Here is a 12,059-nt window from a genome sequence, read left to right on the forward strand (position 1 = left end):
TTTTATTTTTTTTTTTCCCAGTGGGTTTTGTCATACATTGATATGAATTAGCCATGGATTTACATGTATTCCCCATCCCGATCCCCCCTCCCACCTCCCTCTCCACCCGATTCCTCTGGGTCTTCCCAGTGCACCAGGCCGGAGCACTTGTCTCATGCATCCCAGCAGTATGTTTTTTTAACAAGGATAATGCTCAAGTTCTGTGGTACATATTTGAAATGCATGGATTATGGATTACACTAAATTTACTCATGAAAGGCAGAGACTGGTCTCTACAGAAGGCTATAAACACTGTAAATGAACAAGAGTAAGGGGATACTGAAAAATAGCAGAGGTTCAATCATATATTCTAAACTACCTGGAAGAGGAAGTGATTATCTTTATGAAAATATAACACTAACAAAGCTGGAAAACTTGAGATAATATGACTTCCCATTTGGGAAAATAAGTACAGTTTAATTATTTTCTGCATGTCTACCTTGTTCATGCATATTATTTTCACATAGTATCCTTATGATTAATACTGTAACTCTGAAAAATCACTATTCTTTGACATTAATATGCTAAATAATATGAACAAAATAATTGTTAGTAAAGTATCTTATGGATACAAAAATAAGCTACATACTTAAAATATTAATATGGGCTGTCTTTGTTTAAAGAGGAGTGAATCAATTTTCTACTTCTTATTTCATATTTCTTTTTTCTGAAATCTATAATGAGTCATATTAACTCTGAAAAAATGAATTACTTAAGATATAAACACGAGAAACCCTTCACTTTCACAGTATTAACTATAGGGTAACTCATTACATAGAACATATGTATATAGTCTAACAGAGATAATTTTACACCTAAAAGCTCTGTATATTTTCCTAAGAAATTTGCACAAGTTTTCTAAATATATATATATACATATATATACTTGTAAAATATGAAAAGCTTAAAATATATTTTGATCACTGAAAGTATTCATATAATAAATGTTTTTAATCTGCCAACTTTATTAAATCTGAGGGAAATTTACTACAGTTAAATAAGCATACATATCTTATGTGTAAACAGCAGTATTTCACTGAAAACAGGTGATACATATTCCGATGCGTCATTTTCTTTTTCTGATCCACAGCTTTCTCATGGCATTTTTTATCTCTCCATTCCTCAGAGTATATATTAGCGGGTTCAGCATAGAACTGATAATGGTGTAAAACACAGTCAAGGATTTATCAATGGGTAAAGTGGAAGGAGGTCTCACATACATAAAAAGACAGGGCACAAAGAAGAGGTGATGTGGGAGCCACGGGTAGACAAGGTTTTGCGCCTCCCTTCCTGACTAATATTCTTCAGGGAGTGCAGAATGGCCCCGTAGGAGATGAGTAAGAGTTGAAGATGACCACACGGATGGCCCCATCAATGGCCAGCACTGTGAGGCCAATAATGTAGGTGTCAGTGCAGGCAAGTTTGAACAAGAGGTACATGTCACAGATGAAGTGGTCAATGACATTGGAGCTACAGAAGGGAAGGCTGTAAACAAGAGAAGTTGAACTACAGCATGTGAAAACCCACCAACCCAGGCCAACAGCAGTAGCAGAACACACAGCCACTGATTCATGATTGTCGAATAGTGCAAGGGTTTGCAGATGGCCACGTAGCGGTCATAGGCCATGACCACCAGGAGCAAAACTTCCATACCAGCAAATAAGTGCTCTATAAAAAGCTGGGTCGTGCAAGCTTGGAAGGAGAAGGTTATCTTCTCATAAAGTAAGTTTATAATTATTTTTGGGGTGACAGTAGTAGAATAAACAGCATCCAGAAATTATAAGTAGCCAAGAAAGAAGCACATAGGGGAATTCAGAGTTGAACTGAACACCACAGTCAGGACAATGAGTAGGATGTCCACCATGGTCACAAAGTAGATGAGCAAGAAGATGACAAATAGTATTTTCTGACCCTGGACACTCTCAATCATCCCCAAGAGGACAAATTCGGTTACATTGTTCCTTGGGTTCATCAAGTCTGTATAAGAGCTCAGTTCATATATTAGAAGCAGTTTACCTACAACACAAAGGGGAAAACTTTTAAATTCAGTCTAAGTTGTATCTCTTATGTATTCATTCATTTAAAATCAGTAGTATGGAGTATCTATATGATCCCAATGTATTATAGACATTGTGTTAATCAAGTTGAACACAGGGTAAATGATCAAACAATTCCAGATCCATGTGTGTATGTGCTCGGTCATGTCTGACTGTTTGCATCCCCATGGACTGCAACCTGCCAGGCTCCCCTGTTCATGGTATTTTTCCAGGCCAGAATATTGGAGTGGGGTGACATTTCCTCCTCTAAGGGAACTTCCTGCCCCAGGAATTGAACTCATGTCTCTTGCATCTCCTGAATTGGCAGGTGGATTCTTTACCACTAATGTCACCTGGGAAGCCCAGACAAATGTAAAAAGTGACATTATAAGCATATTGACAGAATCCTAAGGGAAGATGAGAAGGAAATTCCATGAATATGTAAACCATGTATAAACTTACAAAGGTGTAATACTTGAGACAAACTTAAACTAAGCTCCATATTCAGTAAGAGTAAATGGAGCTATGAATATAAGTTCCCCTGGGCTGTCTCAGAACTCACTGAGGCTTCTTTCTGAGGGTCTTATTTGGATATTCCACATTTTCCTGTCAAATGAATACTGAAGCAGTCCCAATTTTGTCTCAAGACCCTATTCCTACTCTAATTTTAATGTTTGTATATGCAAAACCTCCAGTTTTGTACATTTGAATTTGAATAACAATTTAGTATTTATGAAACAAAATTAAGAATTTTTCACAATATAAAAGTTGTTCTCCATCTCATTCCAACATACCACCTTCAATGCCGTTGCTCAGACAATAAAGCTTACAGTGTTCACTCCTCTACTGGTCTTCTATGACTTATTCATACCTTTAAGAAATTCTGCTGTCTCTATTTTCAAAATGTATTACAAATTTAATCATCCCTACTCCGTTTCCTTCCAGGCCACTGCAGCAGCCTCCTGCCAGCTATGTCCACTTCTATTCTGGCCTATAACAACTTGTTATTAACCCATATGATTCTCTTTCATCCTGTTCTGATTATATTCCTTCACTGCTCAAAACTCCCACAGTGGATTCCAATCACGTAACCACAGTTTAATGGATCACATCTAGTATTTATGGTAACAAGAACAGGAATCCTCATATTATGTTTTAAGATACTAAAGCTGAGAACATTTCATTCATTTCCCCAAGATTGTGCATTTTTAGTTTTACTGGTAAAACTAGAACTGGAATGTAATTTTGAGTTATTTCAATATGATTTAATGTCTTACATAATAAAGAATGTCACACAATTGTGAAACCTGGTTCCCACTATTTACTATTAGTCTTACTTTATGGAGGCTTGTTTAGAATCTGAAGGAAGAAATTTTAAGTTATTCACAAAGACCTGGAATTCTTATTTCATCCAGTATGACAACAGAAGGTGAAATCTGCATTATTGTTTGAGAAAATTGTTTTTCATTCAGCTGTCTGTACATTTTCTCCTTAGACTCTTCTCATTATTCAGGCAACTGTTTTTATTTGTATTATAGAGTTTTAAAATAAACTCCAAAGTGCACACAAAAAAAATGAAGTTTACCAGATTAGGATAATTTATCAAAAAGACAAGCAGATCTTTATGTTTACATAGGAATATAGCAACTAAACTTTTCCTAGGGGAATTTATCTAATGTAACCTTTTTTTTTTTTTTTTAATCAACTTCAAATAGAAAAATACCATCCAGTGATTTAGCCCTTCTCATTTTGTTATGTCTGTATGGCCAGACCAGTTGACTTGAGATTTTGCAAGACATTCTTGTGTTTTGTTTTGTTTTGTTTTTCCTTTTTAGGCACTGCTTTAAGCTAGCAAATAACCTCCCCAAAATTTTAAACCAGTTATTAAAGTGAAATCATCTTTTTATCCCTATAGGGATAATATATAACTTCACTACCTCTGTAAATATGTCAGTCTCAGCCAATGGAAAGTAATGCTGTTAAATAGGAATCCTGACTACCCTCTGCACCTGGTGCTCCCAGGGAACCCCAGTAGAGATCTTTCTAGTCAGAACCAACGCTGTGAGTAGGTGGACTCTTATAGTTCCTATTATGAATGCAAGATGCACCTCAGCAGCAACCAGCAGGGAAGTCTGAAAGAACAAGGTTTATTACTCAGGGATCATGAAGACTATGCAGCATGCCTGGGACCACACAGGGAAGTAATGAGACACAGACAGATAGAGATGAGAAAGAGAGAGATGTTGAGGTCAGAAAAAGAGAATCTGAGATTCTGCCTTCACTGGACTCAGGGATGGGGTGCCTATGTTTCCTAGGGTTCACTTTTTATTGGTGAATTTAAAACATAAAAGTGTGGCTAAATCACAGGAGGGAAACTTTGGGGTCCTGTGAACGGTCAGGTATGGATCACCCAGGGCTTTGTGAAAGGTGAACTGCATGGATGGAGAGGTCTGGCTCCGTATCTGGCTGTGTAGCTGTTGATGCTGAAGATGGATGTCTTTGAAACGGTTGCCTGGACAACCAAAAGCATAATGTTAGCCACTTACATTACACTCCAAAAAATGGCTTGTCAGGCACTTACACCACAAGACTATTGCTAGATAAATTCACATCCTGAGCCACTGGGGATTAGAACCGCACCACATTTTTTTTCTTGGGAGAAACAATACAAAACAAAACTACATCAAATTTCAAACCGGGGTGAGTGCCTCATGTCCAAAAACTCTTCATTCTATAGACAGGTTTTTAAGCATAGTTTTCTTTTTTTAGTTATATGAAACATAAGTCAAACATATTTAAAACCAATAAAATTTTATTTAAGGAATTTCACATGTTGTGATTTCTTCCACTGCACATCAAGGTTATTTTAGTTCCCCTAAAGTAAGGTAGTGCTTTTAAAAAGATCCTAGGCTTTTTTTTTTTTTTTTTTCATTTATTTTTATTAGTTGTAGGCTAATTACTTTAAAATATTGTAGTGGGTTTTGTCATACATTGACATGAATCAGCCATGGATTTACATGTATTCTCCATCCCGATCCCCCCTCCCATCTCCCTCTCTACCCGATCCCTCTGGGTCTTCCCAGTGCCCCAGGCCCGAACACTTGTCTCATGCATCTAACCTGGGCTGGTGATCTGTTTCACCCTAGATAATATACAGGTTTCGATGTTTAAATTGAACTATATTAGACATGTAACGCTGTGGAAGTTTAAGGTGTACAACCTGTTAATTTGATGCATTTATAGACTATAGTAGGGCTTCATTAGTGGCTCAGATGGTAAAGAATCTTCCAACAATGTGGAGAACCCGGGTGTGATCCGTGGTTCAGGAAGATCTGGAGAAGGAATTGGCAAGCCACTCCAGTAAATCTTGTCTGCAGAATTCCACACAGAGGAGCGTGAGCGGCTGCAGTCCAAGGGGTCGCAAAGAGTTGAACATGACTGACTGACTAACACTTCACTTAACTTCATAGAGTATATTATGATTATCTTCACAAGAATATACAACGGAGAAAAGACAATCTCTTTAACAAGTGGTGCTGAGAAAACTGGTCAACCACCTATAAAAGAATGATGCTAGAACACTTTCTAACACCATATAAAAAAATAAACTCAAAATGGATTAAATATCTAAATGTAAGACCAGAAACTATAAAACAAAGGCAAAACTCTCTCTGACATAAATCACAGCAGGATTCTCTATGACCCATTTCCCAGAGTAATGGAAATAAAAGCAAAAATAAACAAATGGGACCTAATTAAACTTAAAACTTTTTGCACAATGAAGGAAACTTTAAGCAAGGTGAAAAGACAGCCTTCAGAATGGGAGAAAATAATAGCAAATGAAGCAACTGACAAATAACTAATCTCAAAAATATATAAGCAGCTCACGCAGCTCAATTCCAGAAAAATAAATGACCCAGTCAAAAAATGGGCCAAAGAACTAAACAGACATTTCTCCAAAGAAGACATACAGATGGCTAACAAACACATGAAAAGATGCTCAACATCACTCACTATCAGAGACATGCAAATCAAAACCGCAATGGGGTACCAGCTCACGCTGATCAGAATGGCTGCTATTAAAAAGTCTGCAAACAATAAATACTGGAGAGGGTATGGAGAAAAGGGAACTCTCTTGCACTGTTGGTGGGAGTGCAAACTAATACAGCCACTATGGAGAACAGTGTGGTGACTCCTTAAAAAAATTAAATAGAACTGTCATACGACCCAGCAATCCCACTGCTGGGCTACATACCAAGGAAACCAGAAATAAGAGACACGTGTACCCCAATGTTCATCACAGCACTGTTTACAATGGCTAGTACATGGAAGCAACTTAGATGTTCATTGGCAGGCGAATGGTTAAGAAAGCTGTGTTACATATACACAATGGTATCTTACTCTGCTACTAAAAAGAACACATTTGAATCAGCTCCAATGAGGTGGATGAAACTGGAGCCTATTATATAGAGTGAAATAAGTCTGAAAGAAAAAAACCAGTACAATATATTAACACATATATATGAAATTTAGAAAGATGGTAACGATGACCCTATATGCAAGACAGCAAAAGAGACACAGACATAAAGAACAGATTTTTGGACTCTGTGGGAAAAGGTGAGGGTGGGATGATTTGAGAGAATAGCACTGAAACCTGTATATTACCATACGTGAAATAGATGACCAGTAGAAGTTTGATGCATGAAACAGGGCACTCAAAGACGGTACACTGGGACAACCCTGAGGGATGCGATGGGGAGGGAGGTGGGCAGGGGGTTCAGGATGAGGGACATGCTGATTTATGTCACTGTATGGCAAAAACTACTACAATATTGTAAAGTCATTAGCCTCCAATTAAAATAAACTATTTAATTAAAACAATACGATTGCCATCAATAAAAAGAAAAGAAACTTGCAAGTTGTGTTGGAAGTTACATTTATTCTGCAAGGCAGGTGAAGCAGGTTTAAAAGCACTGGTAATAAAGATATATAGAACTGCCATATGACCCAGCAATCCCACTTCTGAGCATACACACTGAGGAAACCAGATCTGAAAGAGACACGTGCACCCCAATGTTCATCGCAGCACTGTTTATAATAGCCAGGACATGGAAGCAACCTAGATGCCCATCAGCAGATGAATGGATAAGGAAGCTATGGTACATATACACCATGGAATATTACTCAGCCATTAAAAAGAATTCATTTGAACCAGTCCTAATGAGATGGATGAAACTGGAGCCCATTATACAGAGTGAAGTAAGCCAGAAAGATAAAGAACATTACAGCATACTAACACATATATATGGAATTTAGAAAGATGGTAACGATAACCCTATATGCAAAACAGAAAAAGAGACACAGAAATACAGAACAGACTTTTGAACTCTGTGGGAGAATGTGAGGGTGGGATATTTCAAAAGAACAGCATGTATATTATCTATGGTGAAACAGATCACCAGCCCAGGTGGGATGCATGAGACAAGTGCTCGGGCCTGGTGCACTGGGAAGAGCCAGAGGAATCGGGTGGAGAGGGAGGTGGGAGGGGGGATCGGGATGGGGAATACGTGTAAATCCATGGCTGATTCATATCAATGTATGACAAAACCCACTGAAATGTTATGAAGTAATTAGCTTCCAAATAATAAAAAAAAAAAAGAAAAAAAAAAGAAAACATTAAAAAAAATTCTCAATTGTCATATCAGTCAGTTCACAATTCTTTTAACTGGACTCTTTTATATGCACTGAACATGGACATACTAGTATCATGCTTCCCAAATCCCCTTCCTGGAAACTTTGGGATCTAAGTCCTCTAAATGTTAATTAAGTTCAAATCCTTTTCACTCCTAAGCTACCACACCCCAGAATAACAGAATTTGTTAAGACATTGTCACTACCTACAATCAAAGAAAAAGTGGACTATTCAATCTTCCACATGTTAGCATCTATGTCTTGTCATTCTTTGCCACAGATTTAATAGTTGGTTCTGTAAGTAAAGCAAAATACATAGTTAGTCTATGAGGCATTTTCAATGATGTGAGTCTACATTAAAACCCTTTATTGTTTGGACTTTCCTGTGACTTGACCCTGGTTAGCTGTTTGGAAGCAGTAAGGGATAAAGGAGGAAGTTCATGAGAAGAATAAACATCTTTACATGACAGTGCTTTTTTTTTCTTTTTTTCAAATGAGGCAGTAATGTAGTGTGTAGGCTAGAGAACACTGCTCTTTCCTCTCTTTCAAGAAAGAGGAAACTACTTATGTGAATATTTGTACACTCACAGTTCTTATTGATCTTCATACAAATGTGTCTGTTCTAGATGTCAGAGTCCCACTCTTTACCAGAGCACTGGTAAACAAACATTCCTCATGAGGTTGCACATTCAGATTTCTATAAGGTTCTACAGTGTTTATCATAAAACCCTGGACAGGAATTAGATCTTATTCTCTGTCTGCAAGAGATGTGGTGACAATGGTCAAAGGAACTCTATATTCAAAGCATGTCCAGAAGACATGCTAGATAGAGTATATTTGAGGAAGTACCTAGATTAGACACAGTATGCAGCCTTTTTCAAAGGAAAATAATATTCCTTTTCCTGAAGTAGAAGACTTCAATTAAAACTCTGCCACCTGCCCGGAATTTACTACTGTGAAAATCTCATAGGAACAGAATCCAACTGTAGCAGCTATGATTTACTTTTACTTAAGGTAAATCACTTAAAAAGATTAGCCTTAAATTTAACCAAAGCTAAAATCAAAACTAAATATGTATATATATTTTATATATATATATATATAATGTATGTATTATATATATATATATATATATATATTCCTAGTTGTATAATTCACATATCCCCATTTTCAAATGGAGAAATAGATAATATTTTCCTTGAGCCAAAGCATTTCCAAAGTTCTTGGTAAAATAAAATTGGTACAAATTTAGTAATTATATATGCTTTAGTAATTTATAAATAGAAAAAGAAGTTCCAAATAAACAAAAATAGGCACACTGAATTTCTTACATAGATAAAAATACAAATAAGAAAGAAAATCAAAATCAGAAAGACTCTTCATGACCATTTAATCAGACTGTAACATTGGTAAATGATGACAAAAGGTGATATACGTCTCTACTGCATAAATATAATTTTCATCCCAATATCTCAGTGTTTCTCAAGCTACTCTCTTTTCTTAATTCTATCAAAACTCACTAAAATAATTCATACTTGTGGTGTAACTATTTGTCTTTCAAATCCTAAAAACTCTCCTCTGGCTTATAACATTCTTTTTTACTTAATTATTATTTTTAAACTCCCTATTGTCAACTACACGTACTCTTTTCTTCTAGCTCACATAAATTCATCTACCTCAGTGATGACCAAACTAGACAGCATATTAAAAAGCAGAGACATTACTTTGTCAACAAATATCCATCTAGTCAATCTGCGGTTTTTGCACTAGTCATGTATGGATGTGAGAGTTGGACTGTGAAGAAAGCTGAGCCCCGAAAAACTGATGCTTTTGAACTGTGGTGTTGGAGAAGACCCTTGAGAGTCCTTTGGACTGCAAGGAGATCCAGCCAGTCCATCCTAAAGGAGATCAGTCCTGGGTGTTCATTGGAAGGACTGATGTTGAAACTGAACCTCCAATACTTTGGCCACCTGATGCGAAGAACTGACTCATTTGAAAAGACCCTGATGCTGGGAAAGGTTGAGGGCAGGAAGAGAAGGGGACGGCAGAGGATGAGATAGATGGCATCACCAACTCAATGGACATGAGTTTGGGTAGACTCCAGGAGTTGCTGATGGACAGGGATGCCTGGTGTGCTTCAGTTCATGGGGTCGCAAAGAGTCGTACATGACTGAGCGACTGCACTGAACTGAACAGACTAATGAACAAAGGTAATTAGCAAATATTTTTAACTCATCATTTAAAATATTTCTACAAATTAGAAGATTAAATTTCTGTCTTTGATCACTTTGACTGCAAAACAAAGCTTCTCAACTTAAGACAATAATACACTTGCCCAATTGGCAAAATAACTATGATTTGATTATTTTCTGCATATATATATTTTCATTAAGATTATTTTTGTACACTTAACCTCCTTATGCTTAGTATTATATTGTCTGAAACACTACTCTTCTTCAATGTTAAGGTACTAGGCTATATAAAAAATAAGATATGAAAACTATCTGACAAATACAAATGTAAAATATCTACTTCAAATATTTATGTGGGCTGTGTTTGAGTGGAGAGATATGAATCAAGGCGTTAAGTCTTTTTTTTTTTTTTTTATTGCAAGCTCTGTAAGAGACTTTATTAATTCCAGAAAGATTACATTACTTAAGACAGAAAGATAAAAAAAATCTTCCACTAACTTAAATAAATTACAGTATTAACTAAAGCTTAACACAGAACATCAATGTATAGTATCAGCAGAGATATTTTACACCCCAAATCTATACATATTTTCATGGTAAATGGTGACAATCTTGAAAATGTATTTAAAACAAGATACATTTAAATACAAAGTTCAGTTTGAAATATTAAACTAGGAAATTAGGAAAATCTTAAAAGTGTATTTTGATCATTGGAGGTATTCATACAGTAAAATATTTCAATTATGCCCAAGCTATTAAACCTAAGACAAAATTTACTACAGCTTAAAAAATTAAACAAGGCTTTCATGGAAAGAGCAATTTTTCATTGAAAATAGGTGATACACTTTCCTGTTGCCTCATTTTCTTTTACTAGTCCAGAGCTTTTTCATGGCATTTTTCATCTCAGCATTTCTCAGAGTATAGATTAGAGGGTTCAACATAGGAGTGATAATTGTGTAAAACACAGTCAAGGATTTATCAATTGGTAAGGTGGAAGGAGGTCTCACATACATAAAAATACAGGGCACAAAAAAGAGGACCACCACGGTAATGTGGGAACCACAAGTGGACAAGGCTTTGCGCCTCCCTTCCTGACTAAGATTCTTCAGGGAGTGCAGGATGACCCCATAGGAGATGAGCAAAAGCATGAAGATGACCACACAGATCGCCCCATCATTGGCGACCACTGTGAGGCCAATAACGTAGGTGTCAGTACACGCAAGTTTCAACAAGGGATACATGTCACAGATGAAGTGGTCAATGACATTGGGCCCACAGAAAGGAAGGCTATAAACAAAGAGAAGCTGAACTACAGCATGTAAAAACCCACCAACCCAGGCCAGGAGAAGAAGCATAACACACACTCGCTGATTCATGATTGTCAAATAATGCAAAGGTTTGCAGATGGCCACATAGCGGTCATAGGCCATGACCACCAGGAGTAAAATCTCAGCACCACCAAATAAGTGTCCTATAAAAAGCTGGGTCATGCAAGCTTGGAAGGAAATGGTTTTCTTTTCATAGAGTAAGTCTATGATCATATTTGGGGTGACTGTAGTAGAATAAACAGCATCCATAAATGATAAGTAGCCTAGAAAGAAGTACATAGGGGCATCCAGGGTTGCACTGGACACCACAGTCAGGACAATGAGTAGGTTGCCCACCATGGTCACAATGTAGATGAGCAAGAACACAACAAATAATATTTTCTGACCTTGGACACTCTGAGTGAGTCCCAAGAGGACAAACTCAGTTACATTTCTCCTTTGTTCCATAGATTTTTCTATATGTCATATTTCAGAGCTCAGGACAGAATTAGCTGTAAAGATAATTCTTACACATGGCTGCCTGAAAAATTAAGATAATGCATTTACTTATTGAACCAATAGGCAGTATGGTTATTATGCTCTAATACTTTCAGAGATTGTAATACCAGCCTGATTAAAATATCCTCCCTGACTTCAACAATATTATAAGGAGGAGGCAAGTGATTAGATAAGCCAGTGAAGTTCTACAGACACTATATCATCTTCTCATGTTTAACATATTAACAAACAATGCTTAGAGAACATTATCAATTGAACCTATCAATTTAGAGATT

At 36.7% G+C, this 12,059-nt stretch overlaps 1 protein-coding gene and 1 pseudogene across 1 annotated transcript; both read right to left on the bottom strand.

Annotated features, from left to right (window-relative positions):
* Positions 1–1,105: 1,105 nt before the first annotated feature.
* Positions 1,106–2,011, bottom strand: LOC122682835 (annotated as a pseudogene).
* An 8,804-nt stretch (positions 2,012–10,815) lies between these two features.
* On the bottom strand, positions 10,816–11,733 carry LOC122683029 (olfactory receptor 4A15-like). Its single transcript, XM_043886518.1, has one exon. It carries the CDS (start codon positions 11,731–11,733, stop codon positions 10,816–10,818), a length of 918 nt encoding a protein of 305 aa, XP_043742453.1.
* Positions 11,734–12,059: the final 326 nt, after the last annotated feature.

Source organism: Cervus elaphus, chromosome 24, assembly GCF_910594005.1.
Source record: "Cervus elaphus chromosome 24, mCerEla1.1, whole genome shotgun sequence".
Classification (NCBI taxonomy): Eukaryota; Metazoa; Chordata; class Mammalia; order Artiodactyla; family Cervidae; genus Cervus; species Cervus elaphus.

Coding starts and splice junctions, on each gene's coding strand:
- LOC122683029 (XM_043886518.1), bottom strand. CDS start 11,733: ATGGAACAAAGGAGAAATGTAACTGAGTTTGTCCTCTTGGGACTCACT.